The 16500-nt window shown below is 51.2% G+C and overlaps 1 protein-coding gene across 2 annotated transcripts in view; it reads left to right on the top strand.

The window, feature by feature from the left end:
* LGMN (legumain) overlaps positions 1–15817 on the top strand; it is a 33952-nt gene extending 18135 nt beyond the window's left edge. For both annotated transcript variants that reach the window (XM_036071570.2, XM_036071571.2), the window contains exons 3-14: positions 1050–1147; positions 2341–2422; positions 4067–4152; positions 5175–5250; positions 5984–6046; positions 6852–6918; positions 7813–7931; positions 8018–8107; positions 9896–10096; positions 11780–11950; positions 13458–13525; positions 13789–15817. In XM_036071570.2, the coding sequence (XP_035927463.1) occupies positions 1050–1147; positions 2341–2422; positions 4067–4152; positions 5175–5250; positions 5984–6046; positions 6852–6918; positions 7813–7931; positions 8018–8107; positions 9896–10096; positions 11780–11950; positions 13458–13525; positions 13789–13831 (1164 nt within the window). In that variant the 3' untranslated portion in view covers positions 13832–15817. The remainder of the gene's footprint in view (positions 1–1049; positions 1148–2340; positions 2423–4066; positions 4153–5174; positions 5251–5983; positions 6047–6851; positions 6919–7812; positions 7932–8017; positions 8108–9895; positions 10097–11779; positions 11951–13457; positions 13526–13788) is intronic.
* Positions 15818–16500: the final 683 nt, after the last annotated feature.

The raw sequence follows: 16500 nt of genomic DNA, 5'->3' as shown, positions 1-16500 counted from the left end.
AGGATGTAATGGGTGTAGAAGGTCCAGTTCCTAAAGCTCTCTTCCTTAGAGAGATAGATAGCTGGGCTCATTATTCTCTTCATGTTTGTTTATGTCTTTGTTCTTTTTTTTTTTTTAAGATTTACTTATTTATTTTAGAGAGAGAGCACACAAGCAGAGGGAGAGGCAGGGGGAGAGGGAGAGAGAATCTCAAGCAGACTCTGCGCTGAGCATTGGAGCCACATCTCACGACCCTGAGATCATGACCTGAGCCAAAATCCAGAGTCAGACACTTAACCGACTGAGCCACCCAGGCGCCCCTATGTCTTTGTTCTTGAAAGACACCATTAAACAGAAGCAGAAAGTTGGGGGATATTTTTCCTTTTCTCCTCAAATGATTCCCATGTCCTGGAGTACACCGCGTGTCATCTGAAAAAGGAAGCGAAGAATGTCTTCACCCTTTTATGGACAAGGAGTTACACCAACAAAGCTTATCTTTCATCCCTAATATTGTCACCCTTGTGGTGATTGTTATTTTTTTAAACTAAAGAGTACATTAGTACATTCCTCCTTTCAATTCCTGAGCTGAACTTCCGAGTGTTCACTCAACAGCAGCTTTGGCAGCCGAAGTTACTCGAATCAGAAAAATCCTGTTTGATACAGAAGTAAGCTTTGAATCTGCAGTTCATCATTCTGTTCTTGGGACCCAACTCAGTGCTTTCAGGAGACTTTTATATGGTGTGGAAAAGGGAAATAAATTATCCAGGACCTTTTAAGGCCCTGGTCACCCAAGTGGTGGTGCTGTGTTTGTGTGTGCATGTCTGTGTGTGGTCTACATCCGCACCAACTGCCGGACGAATGAGAGTTTGGGTAATGGGCGGGGTGGGGAATTTTTAAAAATCTGAGTTGAAAAAATATTAATGTATGTGTTTTAAAATAATTTAAATACCTGACCCATAGGGAATGATTCAAAGCATGTCTTCCATGAGAAAGAATGTGTTGCTCCTTAGAACTCCAAAATTGGCCTCCTTCTGGGCAAAATCTAACACTTGACATATCATTTCTCCCAGGCGGATGCATGCCACGCCTACCAGATTGTTCACCGAAACGGGATTCCTGATGAACAGATCATTGTGATGATGTATGATGACATAGCCAACTCTGAAGAGTAAGTAGGCAGTGTTTTGGACTTGGTGGTGAATTCAGGATATATTTTTTTTTAAAGATTATTTCTTTTAGAGAGAGAGTGCGCATGCATGAGTGGGGGTGGTGGGGGGGCAGAGGGAGAGAATCTCAAGCAGACTCCCCACTGAGCGTGGAGCCTGACTCAGGGCTCGATCCCAGGACCCTGAGAGCATGACCTGAGCCGAAACCAAGAGTCAGATGCTTAACCGACTGAGCCACCCAGGCGCCCCCAAGGATATATTTTTTTTTAAATGCATACAGACTCACAGGAATCTTTAGAATTCGTGTTAGAATGCAGACCTTAGAACGTAAAAAGACTCGCCGATGAAATCCCACAGGGCTGCTTCGTGTAGAACTTGGAACATGGCTCGGGGCACCTTGCCAATGGCGGTGGCATAGGAGTTGGGCGCTGAAGGGTGTTTGGGGCCGGTGCTTTGGAAGAGTTTAAAGTGTAAGTTCCTTCTGGGCTTGAAGAGCTCACCACTGAGCTCTGCAGTGCTTGTTCCTGACCTCCGAACCGGCGGGGGTGGGGGGGGTTGCCTCTGTGGCCCCCTGCCTGGGAGACTCTTCTCTGTAGCTTAGATCCAACGACCCTTCTTTCTGTGCTTATTTGCTTTTATTATTTGTTGAATTCAGTTTTACAACCAGTTCTCTTATGCCTGCTTCTCTGATTTCTTAAGGAAATCGGGGGCAGCAGGTGTGGCTACTACACTTTACCGGTGCGAGTCTCTCCACTCCTTGTTTTTCCCTGCTGGAGCCAAGGAGGGGTGATCCCATGACCACCTCATAATCCGTTCTGAGCTTTCACGCCTAGCTCTTGTATCAAAGTCTTGTCTTTTGTCCTGGCTTTCTCTGTAAGTAGTTTTGCTCTGGGAGGTCTTCTGCTCAGATCTTGCCCCCAGGATGCTATATGGTTCCCACAGGAGGCCAGGCACACCTGTCCTCAGTTTCCGGGACCGCCCTTAACCGCTCCCGCCGAGAACTCGAGGCCTGTGGGCTGCCTGAGACCCCCCAGCTCTAAAGCCCCTGGCACATGGGTGACCGTGCGGGAGATGAGACACGTCTTTGGCAAACACAGTCGCTTACTACTTGTATACATAACGGGGGCATGTTTTTGAAGACAGATTTCAGAGGCGTGTCACACTGCATGCTTCAGAGGTGTCCTTTGGTTTTCAGCAACCCCACACCAGGAATTGTGATCAACAGACCCAATGGCTCGGACGTGTACGCGGGGGTCCTGAAGGACTACACCGGCGAGGTGAGGGGTGCGGGGCTGGAGGCAGCATGGTCTGTTTCCATTCCAGGGATGGCTCTCCCCTCGTTCTTGCATTTCCAGGGTCAGAACCTCACTAGACTGATCTCTGGTCATTGCTTCATGTTTCTAGTAAGATTTGTGCCTGAGGAGTAATTTCTGAGAGTTTTGTAAGAAAGCCAAGGGAAAAAAACGGGGAAAAAAGTTAGAAATAAGTTGTAGTCTACTGATTTTTAGTGTCTAGTCTTCTTACATGTTAAGCCTGATAATAGATTTCCTTCAGTAAAACCCGATTTTCTTGAGGTCTTGGTGCTAATCCAATTATAGATCTGTGCTTTTTTTTGAAAATCAATTTTCTTAGCACTGGCCCTGGTGCAGAGCATCCCTGGATTTCGCCGAGATCGTTTTTCATTAATTGTTATTATTGTTTATCACTTCCAAATTATATCCCTCCCAGTCGATTCAAGCTGTATCAATTAACACATTTTTTAAAAACCCTGTAATGATGCTGCCTTGTGGTTTACACCATAGTCTCTTTCCTGATTTCAGAGAGGTCGTGTAGGAACTAATATTCCTGGTGGTAAAGAAGCATTTATCTGAAATTCAGCAATTCTTTCAGTTTCTTTTAAATTCAAGTACACTTAAATTGAACACATCATACGTGTAATATCGATGATCCAAATTTTTTTTTTTTTTTTAAAGATTTTATTTATTTATTTGAGAGAGAGAATGAGATAGAGAGAGCATGAGAGGGTCAGAGGGAGAAGCAGACTCCCTACCGAGCAGGGAGCCCGATGTGGGACTCGATCCCGGGACTCCAGGATCATGACCCGAGCCGAAGGCAGTCGCTCAACCAACTGAGCCACCCAGGCGCCCCGATGATCCAATTTTTATGAAATTATTTTTATATAGTGAGACAAGGAAATGTCTGGAATCTTAGGTGGTAGAATTTTTGGTGATTCCCCCCCCCCATACTTTTCTGTTTTGCTTTTTTTAAATGATCAGACATCAGTGTTATCTTTTTTTTTTAAGATTTTATTTATTTGACAGGGAGAGAGAGCATAAGCAGGGGGAGTGGCAGAGGGAGAGGGAGAAGCAGGCTCCCCGCTGAGCAAGGAGCCTGACGCGGGACTCGATCCCAGGACCCTGAGATCATGATCTGAGCCAAAGGCAGACGCTTAATGACTGAGCCACCCAGGTGCCTCCAATGTTATCTTTAATCTTTAAGGACATCAAGTGTCCTTGGGATTTGACCTTGTAGGCAGCATATTGAACGCAAAGGGAGGCCCAGGGCTGATGCTTCTCCTCCCTCTCTGCTGTGCCTCTGTGGGGCTTCGCTCTTCCTCTGCTGTTTGTCCCTACCTTCCAGCGCCCTTGGGTTTCCCCACATGGACTTCGTAATGGTCAGAAAGGAATGGCAGGCTTGCTAGTTGCCATCAGCCAAAGGCAAGACAATATTTGACAAGGGGTCATGCACAGGCCCCAGAAACACTGGCCTTGCTTTGGGTCTTACTTGGTTCCAAAGTCTTTGCTGTTAAACCTGGAGCCTTGAAGACGTGTGGACCGCTGGCCCAGTTCTGCTACGGACTCCGCAAATGCTCGGATTTGGAACCACAGCTGCGTCTGATTTTGACTTCCAATTCTTTGTAGGATGTCACGCCACAAAACTTCCTTGCCGTGTTGAGAGGCGATGAGGAAGCGGTGAAGGGCAAAGGATCTGGAAAGGTCTTGAAGAGGTAATGGCAGTTTTATGGCTCTCACACTTTCCTGAATGACTTGGCACCCGAAACAGGTGGTGCTCTTTACTCTTGGCCTGTTTCCTGCTGAGAAGTGACAGAGCCGGGAGCTTCGTCCTGACTTCAGACGGGCTGCGCAGAGCTGGTGGCTATTTTGGGGAGCCCGTTTCTGTCCCGAACTCACCCGAGGAGCCAGGGTCCCTCATTATTGTTAATGAAATGTTCCCTGTCACTTAAACCCACTGCTCTTTTGCTGTCCACGGATCCTCGTGCTGGTATGTTCCACCGCCGGCGGGCTGCACCGAGACAGGCACGGAGCCCCGCAGCCGGTCAGGCTGGAGCCGGTCAGGTTGCCGTGTTCGACGTCAGCCCGGTGGGGAGAGGCGCGCATTCACACGCACAGCGCTAACCTTCGGGCTGGGGAAAACCAGCCCACTGCTTGCCGCTGGCCGTGGGTTAGCGATGTGGGTTAGCGACACTGCAGACCGTCTCAGGTGCTTGGCAAGTGGCGCCGTTCCTCTGCGGCTAGAGGGCAGGGGCAGGCGTGAGGAGGCGTGTGGGCAGGTGGGCGGGGCAGACGGTGGGCCGACGGTGTGCAGGCTGAGGGGCCCGGCAGGGAAGAAGTCTGAGCTGAAGGACTATGGTCCTCTGTGTGTCCTGGCTTCCTTCCTCATTTGGGGCAGATCTGGTTGGAGAGGGTGGCTGCCGACGTGAGGCCTGACTACCAGAGGACCCCACTATTTGCATCACACCCGGTCCATATGACCAGCTGCCCAGCAGATGTCCCCTCCTCCCTGGCCATAGTTCATAGTTTTGAAGCTCTCAGTGTGCCTCGTGGCTCAGGGTAACCCTCAGCGGGAGCGGGGAGCAAAGGCTGACAGCAGGTCCTGTGTTCCTCTTTGTGTCTGGTTGGGAGACTGTCGTCCTCGAGCCTCTTCTTCCAGCAGCTTTTCAGAGAAATGGAAATGGGGATAGGAACTGGTCAACTTTGACTCCCCTTGCCTGTCACCCTCTCTCGGCAGCGGCCCCCGGGATCACGTGTTCGTTTACTTCACCGATCACGGAGCTACTGGTATCCTGGTGTTTCCGAATGACGATGTGAGTTTTCCTTCCCATTGTTTTTTGTGTTTTTTTGTTTTTTTAACATTATTTATGTATTTGACAGAGAGAGAGAGCACAAGCACAAGCAGGGGGAGTGGCAGGCAGAGGCAGAGGGAGAAGCAAGCTCCCAGCTCCCTTGCAGGGAGCCCGATGCGGGACTCGATCCCAGGACCCTGGGATCACGACCCAAGCCAAAGGCAGATGCTTAACCAACTGCGCCACCCAGGCGCCCATTTTTCTTAACATTGTGAGGACAAAGTAGGAGAGTGGCAAACAAAAGCTTGGTGTTGACATTCAGCCTGTGATGTGTATTTCTAATGTTCTACCAGGGTTGGTTTCTGTGTGTGGCAGGCGAGTATAGGGGCCACGCTTAGCAGCTTGAAATCTATCCAGAAGCATCTCAGGTTTTGCCTACATTTCTCTTCATATCCCAGCCTCAGTAAACTGTCTCCAGACTTGGGTACGTGGCACTAGACGCAGTAATAGAACACGGCCTCTGAATACTCCAGACAAAGTAATGAATGAGAAGGTTCATTCTCTTCCCCCTTTTAAATATTTGAATAAAACACATGAGGCGCCGCTTTGGGATAATGCTGCTGGTTACCGTGATTCTTTCTAAGGGCCGATAACTAAGAATTTACAAAGCAGCATTAGGGCTTTATTAGCGTGTTATCTAGCAAATGGTTTCTCTTGATATGTTGGTCCAAATGTCAATATTCTTCCCTCACAGCTTCACGTGAAGGACCTGAATGAGACCATCCGTTACATGTATGAACACAAGATGTACCAAAAGGTAACGTCAGCACTTGGGGTAGCCTGGCAGGGAGGAGTGTGAGGAAGGTGGGAGACGCAGAGCCTACCACCCCATGACCACCCCCAACTCCAAATGGCTGTTTCTGGAGAGTGTCCTTGTGATCAGTCTTGCCCGCTGGTTTTCCAGGTTTCACCTTTAGTGATTCTAGGGCATTAGCTATTAGTTAGCTCAGAATCACTAGAGCTCTTGTTAAAACAGGGTGTGGACCCCACCTCCAGAGTCTGACTCAGAGGCCTGGGGAGAGGCTTGAGAATTTGCCTTTCTGAGTTGACACCGACGCTAATGATCTAGGGACCACAGTTTGAAGACCACTGTTCTTAGCATTGACTCCAGTTTGGGAGCCATTGGGAGGAAAATACCACCATCTTATTTCACTTTGGCCCTTACCCCCCCCACCCCCCAACCCCCCACCCCCCGCCTTGGCAGCCTTTATACAAACTGAATGGCCTGAGCACGTCCGGGATAGAAATGTGCAGATTGGCCTGCCGCACTGTCTCCTTGTGTTGGACGGCGGAGGAGCTCTCCTTAGCATTATCTGTGGCACCATTTGCCCTGCATCATGTCAACTGATAGATCATTTTAGTCTGTTAGTGATGAATAGATTGGAGTCCTTCTGGTTTGTATGACAGCAGCTTCTGTAGCCTTCCCAGCAGAGATCTCTCCCAGAAGCAAGAGTAAAAGATCCTTAAGAATGGGTGAGGAGAGTGGCCAGAGCCAGACTGACATCCCTGTGTGGTCTGTGCCGGGCCAGGGTGTGAGGTCGCCTGTCTCGTTTGCCTCACAGATGGTCTTCTACATTGAAGCCTGTGAGTCTGGGTCCATGATGAGGCACCTGCCCGCCGACATCAACGGTAGGTGGTGGGAGCACTGGCCTCTGAGCCAGGCTGGGTGAGCAGGTTGCTTGGCGGCGCAGTTGGTCATTCTCCGATTCTGCCAACGGGAAGAACCAAGTGGTCTATATAAGTAGGGGCATAGGGCAGCCTGGTGCACAAAAGTGGGGGAGAGGGCTTATCTGTGGGCAGCTCTGGACTTCTTTTCAATATTAGTGGTCCAGGAGTAAAGAATCTGATGGGAGCCGCATGGCCCTCTTCCAGGTTTTGGTGAAGCTACTTAAGTCCAAGGTCACGTGGTCTTTGGACCAGCTTTGGTCCTTTGCGATGCATTGCTTGCTGGCTGTCCGATCATGGGCAATACCCTCTTGGACCCTCAGTTATCCCCATCTGTATAATGGGGCTAAAGACAGTGCCTGTCTGTGGGGAGTGGTGCATTTTAAGTGCTAACATTTGCTCAGCACGATTCGGAGCCCATAGTAGTTAGATAGTAAGTGGTAGCTATTATGTATGTTCAAAGTGTTCATTCAGTACACGAACTGGGGGGGCAGGGGCAGGGCTAACCCTTGTGATGGTAACTTTCTCTGGAAATGAAATTAGGTACATGTTCTTCGAGTTTCCAGAGCTGTTAAAATCTCTCGGTGTTATTCTGAAATAGCTTGGCACCCTGCTGAGCGTGTGTGCTTGCGTACTACTGCAGAAAGTGTCTATCAACCAGCTTCTCTTTCTGCACGTTTAATTTTAGACAGTTACTGTAACCAAATTCACAGGGCTGGGTACAGTTGTGCCCTCGTGCCCTCCCCGTGCTGGTAGCTTTGATGGCACTAGGGAAGAGGGAAAGGCTCACGCTGCTGGTGGGACCCACCCACAGTGGGGAACAGAGTGTGATGGCGAGGTGTCTTGAATCCCTACTAGTTTATGCGACCACCGCTGCCAACCCAACGGAGTCATCCTACGCCTGTTACTATGACGAGAAGAGATCCACGTACCTGGGGGACTGGTACAGCGTCAACTGGATGGAGGACTCAGACGTGGTGAGCCCTCAGGGGTCCGGCTGCACTGCTGAGGCCCAGCCGTCGGCTCTGATGGTCAGAGGACTTCCATGTTTTCCTCTCTGCAGGAGGATTTGACCAAAGAGACCCTCCACAAGCAGTACCAGCTGGTGAAGTCGCACACCAACACCAGCCACGTCATGCAGTACGGGAACAAGGTGAGGAGGGCAGCCCCCCGCTCCCGCTGATGGCGGAGCCTCAGGCCGACTCCCTGGGAGCGTGCGTCTCTCGGTGAAGAGAGGCGGGGGGGCTCTGCATCCTGGGCATCATGCCCGGGCTCTGGAATCAGACCTTGCCAGCTTCACTCTCGCACAGTTGTGAGGTTTGGGACAAGCTGCTCTCCAAATCTCCATTTCCTCCTTGGTCAGAGCTTTAGCATGCAATTAAAGAAGGTCGTGCATCGGAAACCCTGAGCAGGCCTGGCACATGGGTTACCTTTACCTTTGGGCTAGAATTTAGGGACTTCACCCCACCCCCCAACTCTGTTCAGAAGGGACCTAGGTGGTTAAATGGGTAAGTTTATCAGGGCTGTTTGGACAGAGGTCACAGCAGGTGGCTGCTGAAGGCTTAGGCCCCATGTGTCACCATGGGGGGCAGGGGCTAACCCTTGCGATGTGCAGAGGAGGTGGTTTGTGCACCTGTCCATGTGACCAAACGCCATTCCCCAGGTGGCCTGCCACCATCTGAGCTCTCAGCAGCTGAGATCTGTTCCTTGGATGCAAGCATTGTCCTTCTAGAAGACCCTTGTGAGCCAGTCAACCCTCCAGCTCCTCAAGGGCAGAGTGTGGACTGGAGCCTGGGAGCCAGCAGGGCAGGCACAGGCCATGAGACGTGCCCTCAGGATGCCACGGGCCTGGCCAGGCCTCTGAGTGGTGGTGGGGGAGCAGGGAGCAGAGAGAAGGCGAGGGAAAGGTGACTCAGAGGAGGCAGGATCAGAGGTGGCACGGCCCTGGCTGCCTGGGGGCGGGTGGGGGGGTGGAACTGAAGCGGGAGAGAGCACCTGGCCGCAGCTCTTTGCCCTGGGCTTCCTGTGCGCCTTGTGATTTCTTCCGCACTGGCTGTTCCTGGTCTTGGTTGACGGGCTATGATGGATCTTTTCCAAACATTACGTGTTGCTCTATATTTGTGTGTATTTCATTTTTTGTTTTAGAACTTTTTAGATTATTGTTGGTTGGTTCATTTATTTTTTTTTTAGATTTTATTTATTTGAGAGAGAGAGGGAGCACAAGAGGGGGGAGGGTCCGAGGGAGAAGCAGACTCCCCGCTGAGCTGGGAGTCCAATGCGGGGCTTGATGCCAGGACTCGGGGAATAATGACCTGAGCCGAAGGCAGACGCTCAACGGACTGAGCCACCCAGGTGCCCCAATTGCTGCGTGGTTTAAGAACAGGATCGCTTGTAGCATTTCTTTCCCTCTGATTGGGGTCCAGTCTGGAGTGACCAGCGCGGGCAGACAAAGCCTGGCTGACGTGCCTGTTGGCCCTGACCATCAGCCGTCCCCACTGTGGCTTTAGCTCTGTCCCGCTCAGTGGACCCTGACCGCAACTCTAACCTGTGCTTTGCACCTTCCTGCTCCCAGGCGCTGGGGCCCGGCAGGTGAGCACGGGTAGGGCAGCACGACCCAGAGTCGCCCCTGGCTGAAACAACCCTGGTCCAAGCTCTGCGTGACCGGGGAGCGGTGATTGCCTTCCAGAGGTGACAGAATTAGTGGTTCTCCTGCAAAGGAAGCCAGGTATTTTCAGAATTCATCGTTGGTGGATTTCAGGTGCTTGGATGTGTTTTCTTGCCCTCTACTGAGGGCCAGGTGCGTGTTTCCAGGCTGCGCCAGTGGCCCTTCGGTGGTCCTGAAACCACGTGGTGTGCACTGTGAGCCTCGCACGGAGAGGCAGGACCCAGGACACATTTGGCGCGTCTGCCGCTCAGTCTGGCTCTCTCCTTCTCTCCTCAGTCCATCTCCACCATGAAAGTGATGCAGTTTCAGGGTATGAAACACAAGGCCAGCTCTCCTATCTCCCTGCCTCCGGTCAAACACCTTGACCTCACCCCAAGCCCTGAGGTGCCCCTCGCCATCCTGAAAAGGAAGCTGATGAGCACCAATGATCTGCAGGAGTCCAGGAATCTGGTGGAGCAGATCCACAGGCATCTGGACGTAAGTAGCGGTCCAAGGAACCGTTTCCCACGACGGCCCCCAGCCTCACCGGGCTGCGTGCGTGGCCCTGGTCTCTGCCTGCTGACGGTTACCCAGCGCCGCTCGGAGCTAGGTGACAGCACTCCGGGGCCACCCCTCTTCCTGCCACGTGGGAGTCTGTGGGAAAGGGGACTAGCCTTTGTGCTCCGTGTAACAGAGAAGCAGTGAGCAGAGCAGTGGCTCTCTTCGTTCTCCATTAGTCAGCTGACCTTGGCCTCTGGTAGCAGGCAGCAGAGGACTGGGGGCCGTCTCTCGCCTGTATCCTGCCAGCAAGTCGTGGCATGTGGGCGTTGCCCTCTTTCATACCCGGTTGCTTAGAAAACATTTTAATATTGCCGCTTGGTGAGTTATTAGCTAATCATGGTTTAAAAAAAAAAAATGCAACGCACAAAGTTTCTGTGGCCTTAGGAAATCATAGTCATAGCCTAAAATTCTTCCTTAAAATGTTTGAGCGATCTTTTACGATTACTGAGTTTGTTTTCAGTAGCTCATCCGATTGTTTAGAACTGGCAGAGTCTCGTTTCCAGTTCTTGCTGTGCGTCTAGAAGCACCCGGAGAGCTTGCAGTCGGTGGGCTGCCGGGCGGAGGTGGTCTCCTCCAGCGGAGCCCGCTCTGTGGTGACTCGTCAGCCTCACCAGCACAGCACTCGGGCTTTCGGGAGCATTTGGCTGCGTTTGCTAGGAAAGATAACACATCTCTGTGATCCGGTTTAAATTCCTGTCTCTAATAATCCTGGCAGTTGGTGCCCCACGTCTGGTATTATATTTTTTGCTGGTCTTAGTGTAATACAGAGGTCCTCATACTTGTGAGTCTGTTAGTCGGGGACCTCTTCATATTCCTACTAAAATTTTGATTCCAAAGCACTTTTGTTTATGTGGCGTTGTGGTGAAATGTGCTGCATTAGAAATGACAGTGAGATTTTAAAAATATTAACTGATTTAGAAATAACAATAGTGAACCCATTTTGTAGTGGGGTATTTTTTCACTCATCGTTTGAGAAGGAAACGATGCCCCCCTCTGTGCCCCTCTTTCTGGTGGTTTCTGGAATAGATAGGCAAAGGTGCCCGTGAACACACAGCACCAGTCAGGGGACAGCTATCTACTTTGGGGCACAATTTCTACACCCACCCCTGTTCTCAGAGTCGGCCAGGGCTGCTCTTCAGGTGGTTAGATTTAAATGTTTCCACCGTGTCAGAAGACCCCGAAAAGGCAGGCTATTTCTAAAGGTTTCTGGCTGTTAGAGAAGTCTCTCCCGCACCTCTCTTGCCTCCTGCAGGATGCCTCTGTTGGCATCTATTTTATTTTATTTTATTTTATATTTTGAAAGATTTTATTTATTTGAGAGAGTGAACAAGCAAGCGAGCACGAGCAGGGGGAGGGACAGAGGCAGAGGGAGAAGCAGGCTCCCTGCCGAGCAAGGAGCCCGACGCGGGGGCTCGATCCCAGGACCCTGGGACCATGACCTGAGCCGAAGGCAGATGCTTAACGACTGAGCCGCCCAGGTGCCCCTGTTGGCATCTGTTTTAACACACTGGGTTAGAAGCCCATGAAGAGATCACTTTGAACGAGCTTCTGACTGATCCAGGGTTCCGAGAGAGACTGCCTGAAATAAGGTATATTTTGAGAAGATGTGCGTCTCCACAGGCGAGGCACGTCATCCAGAAGTCCGTGCAGAAGATGGTCTCCTTGCTCGCGAGCTCGGATGCCGAGGCCGAGGGGCTCCTGTCCAGGAGAGCCGAGCTCAGCGCGCACGCCTGCTACCAGGCAGCCGTGTCGCACTTCCGCTCACGCTGCTTCAACTGGCACTCCTCCACGGTAAGGCCGGGGCCCGGGGCCACTGGCCTCCGCACGCCGCCTTCCCCGGGCCCACGGAGCCCTTCCCTGCGTCTTAAACCCTCAGAGCTAAATTAATATCGCCCGCTGGAAATCACACGTGCCCGGCCTCGTAGAAGGTTCCATTAGGCTCAGAAAACAGCGCACTCATTCAGAGGCCTTTGATGGGGACAAGAGGAGGAGGGTCAGCCAGACTCACGGACCATGAATCCTGGCCCCAGACACACTCAGTTGTCCGGTGGGTAGGAGTTACCGGTCATGACTCAACTCCCCTGCCACATGCCATCCCTCACCCCGGTCTCTTCTGACCCCTCCCCAGGATTTACTGTTGAAGTCAGGCCCTGGTAGAAAGTCAGGTCGGACGGTGTCTGTGGTGAGCACCATGTGATGCCGGGAGCCTTCTAGGGAAGGGGTCAGCAGACTGGCCCCCAGGCCCGATCCTGCCCACAGCCTGTTTTTAGAAATCGTTTCATCGGAACCCAGCCATGCTCTAATTGTGGCATAGTTTCTATGGCCGCTTTCCCACTCTAGCAGAATCGAGTAGTGCATGCAGCCCGCAGAGCCAAAAATATTTCCTGTCTGGCCCTTCTCAGAAGAAGTTCACCAGCTTCTGCTTTAGAGCTGTGCTCTTCCGTACTGTAGTTACTCGCCTCGAAGGGCTGCTTGAATCCACATTTCAGGTGTTCAGTAGCCACACGTGGCCATCGGCTACCAAATTGGAGAATTTGATAGAACATTTCCATCACCGTAGAAAGCTCTATCGGGCCGTGGTGTGCACACCTGGTCGTGCTTGAGTACTTCCAAAGATGGGGTACCGGGCACTTTGGAGGTGGCTCTCCAATATTTGGAAGTTCTCGATTGTATTTTTTCTTTTATTTAACTTTGTAAGGAAAATGCTTTTCTTAGGTGAAAATAAAAAATGTCCCCCATATTTAATCAATGCTTTGTCTTCCGGTGTTAACTCTTTAGCCCTCTGGAATCACACAAAGTGGATCTCTTCCTTCTTCCCCCTGAGAGTTCTCATATTCCCCTGGAGGGTTTGCAGGATAAACATTCTGGGTTCTCTCAGTCTTTGCCTGGGGCCATCTGGCTTGGCATCCACTTCCCATCCTCTCTCCTCCCTGTGTCCCTCCCAGCATGGGGTTCCCAGAGCCAAAAGCCAGGTGGGCAAGGTGGGGGGGAGTCCTAGGTAAGAGAGGGGAGCAGGGTCATGGTGGGCCCTCAGTCAGGAGGCCTGAGCTGGCAGCCACACGCTCTAGGAGGCTTGCCAGCCCCCAGGCGGAGGGGCCTTTTTCACGGGAGGGAGCCCGTAAATCTCACCAGGTTACTGAAAGGTAGGGAGGGGGAGTCCCTGAGCCAAAGAAAGTCAAGAACCACAGGTCAAGGTGCTTTACCCCCGTAACCACGAAAGTAGGATATTCCCGAGTCAAGAGTGGTTGGTGTGGTGAGATGTTGTCTGACTGTGTCCTTCTGGTTCGTTCGCCCCTAGTACGAGCACGCTCTGAGACACTTGTACGTGCTGGTCAACCTTTGTGAGCAGCCTTATCCGATTGACAGGTAAACGCGCACGCGGCCTGCGGGCCCAGGGTCCTTTTGCAGGCGGGCGGGAGCGGCATTTCTAGCCCTTTCTGCCCCTGGACAGCGTTCCTCCCACCAGCGGCTCCCTCTCGCGGTGGAGGAATTCAGACTGGACGCAGCCTCCGTGATCCCCGTCGGGCGGGTCTGCCCTCAACGACCACCTGTTCCGGGTTGGATTAGGTTTGGGGTCATTTCTTCAGACGGGATGCGGTTCACCAACTTCTTGTTCCTGCTTCTTACAGAATACGGTTGGCCATGGACCAGGTTTGCCTTCAGTACTACTGAAACACGCCTCCTGATGCTTTGCCACGTGTGAACACTGTCCCTCACAATGTGTGCTCATCCCAGTCGCAAGATGGGGAGCCGGCGGGGGCCTCCCCCAGGGGCTCCGGGCGCTGCCGGGGGATGCGGTCGGGCCACCCCCGGGCCTCCCACCCTCCAGGGCCCTTCCCTCCTCCCCCAGCCTCCTGCAGGTCCTGTGTGCCACTCCAATAAAACTACACATTGGCCTGGGTAAAGCTCAGTGTTGAGAAAGGTAATATTTGCTTTTTGAGGAGGTTTTTGGGCTCATTCGTTTTCCAGGAGCAGGAAGTTGACGAGGGACTTCCGCAGACAGTGAGGGGTTCTGAGGAATTGGAAGCTGGAACCTTTATCGAAGAGGGAGGGACGGAAGCCCCAAATGGAGAACTATTTTTAAGAAATACTATGATTGTTTTTGTATCTTATTTATCAACAATGGGCAGGGCTTAAAAAATAAATAAATAAAGATTTATCGCTGAACCTGAGCATTAACTTCAGGCCCCTGACCTGGCACCTGATGCTCCTGCCCACGGCAGTCCCCCCGCCCCCCACCCCTGCTTCTTGCTCCTCTGCTCCTGGACTGTTCACCCTCCTGTGCCTTTGCGACCTGCTGGTCCTCTCGCCCTCAGAGTGCCTTTCCCTTCATGGGATAGATTCTCAGGATGTGTCTGAAGTGCCACTCGCCCTTGAACCTTCTTCAGCTTCCTTCTGTCCCCCCACCATGGAAAGTCCTCTCCCCCGTGTGTCTGCGTTGTTTTGCATCCGTCATGGCTAGTGTCAGGGTCTGCCTTTCCCGGGTCGGGGTGGGGGGTGTCTCAGCTCTTGGGGGGCAGAGGCTGCCTGGCTGACTGTTTCCCTTGGCCCAGTGCCCCACACGGGGACGGACTCACAAGGGGCTAAAGATGTGTCAGTAACACGAGCTACATCCGTGCAGTGGAGTATCCTAGAGAAATACAAGGAACGAAGCGCTGATGCCTATTAGGACATTGAGCCAAGTCACCAGTCACCGGAGACCACGCATTCTAGGATCCCGTTTACAGCTAATGTCTGGAATAAGCCAGTCCGTAGAGACGGAGAGTAGCTGAGGGGCACCAGGCAGTGGTGAGAGTGGGAAACGGGGAAGCAGTGATTGCTGAGGGCCATGCAGATCTTCGGCGGTGATTGAAAGTGTTCTGAACCAGATTGTGGCGATGCTTGCACAACTCTGAATACGCAAAAAGCCACCGAATTGCACACGTTAAGTGGAATTATGTGGTTTGCTCCTTTCGTTTCAGTGATGCTGTTTTTAAAAAATAAGCCATAGAGCCCGATGCTGTTTAGATAGATAGATAGCGACAGAGAAAGCAGGTCACACCACCTAAGCGCTCGCCCTGATGACCGCCTGTCTTTACGTCGTGAAACGTGTCTTCTTTAGCAGCGATCGATGCCTTTGACGTTTGGAGTTAAGGACTAGAAGTTGGGACACCGGCCAGTAGGGTTATGTCTGTGACAAATTCCAGGTGGTACTTTGGTTTCTAATGGGTCCACTCTTCATCACAGATTATCCTTTCTCAGTGAGGTGGGCCTTCTGGCTAATCGCCTGACTTCAGGGAAAAGAACTCTTACTGTCCTAGAGACTTGGGGGAGCTCTAGGGTTTTAGGTGACAAGTACAAGAAGCCTACCGTGTGTTATCACTAATGTTCAATGATGGGCGAACCTGAGGGCTGGCTGATGATCAAAGAAAAGCAGGCACTGAAAAGGAGAATTGTGAAAGGAAGCCTTTTAGGAGGCCTCAAGGGACAGGTGGCAAAATGCTCTGGGCCTCTGTTCTTACGAATTGTTAATGACCCTTGTGATCCTGCTTCTCTGGGTCCTCTCTGTAGAATGAAAGTATACTTATCTGTTTAATAAATACAGAAGCTTGAATATTCATGGTTCTAAAAGTTAAGAGCAGCTGTGTTTTGTTTCTCAAATAAATGACAATTTCCTAAGTCACAGTGCCCTGGCTTTTCTTCTCCTCCCGTGGATCCAGCAGGCCCCCAGTGGAAGTGGGCTCTCTGTCCCTCCTATTAAGTCCTCTTCTGTTCAATTTCTAATCAGGTTGATCTTTCCATGTGTGTCACAACTTGGACCAGCATTTTTTTTTCTGTAATTCTATCCAAAATGTACAGACATGCTCTCGCACAAAGTCACAACACAAAAATATTCAGAGCAAAACGTGCACATCTCTTCTCCCCGTAAATCCTGAATATCAATATGGTATTCATCAAGAACCCCCTTTTTCTACATTAACATACCTATATGCAAATGATACTTTACTTTTTTACCTTTTCATTATAAAAACACAAAACCATGCAAAACATACATGTTGCTTAGTGAATTATAAGGTGAACATCCTTGTAACTATCCCCAAAGTCAAGAACTAGAACTTTACCAGCTGTATTAGGTCAAGGTTCTCTGCAGAAACATGTGTGTACCTATATATATTTGGAGAGATTTATCTTCAAGAATTGACTCACATGACTGTGGAGGCTTAGTTAAGTCCAAAGTCTGCAGACTGGAGACCTGGGTTGGGGGGAATTACAGTTCAAGTACAAAAGCTGTTTGCTGGTAGAATTCCTTCTTGTTCCGAGGAGCTCAGGCTTGGCTCTACGCAGGCCTTCAACTGATTGGA

This window comes from Halichoerus grypus, chromosome 8 (genome assembly GCF_964656455.1).
Source record: "Halichoerus grypus chromosome 8, mHalGry1.hap1.1, whole genome shotgun sequence".
Lineage (NCBI taxonomy): Eukaryota > Metazoa > Chordata > Mammalia > Carnivora > Phocidae > Halichoerus > Halichoerus grypus.
The sequence above is the reverse complement of the archived record's forward strand: the minus strand, read 5'-3'. Positions and strand labels throughout refer to the sequence as shown.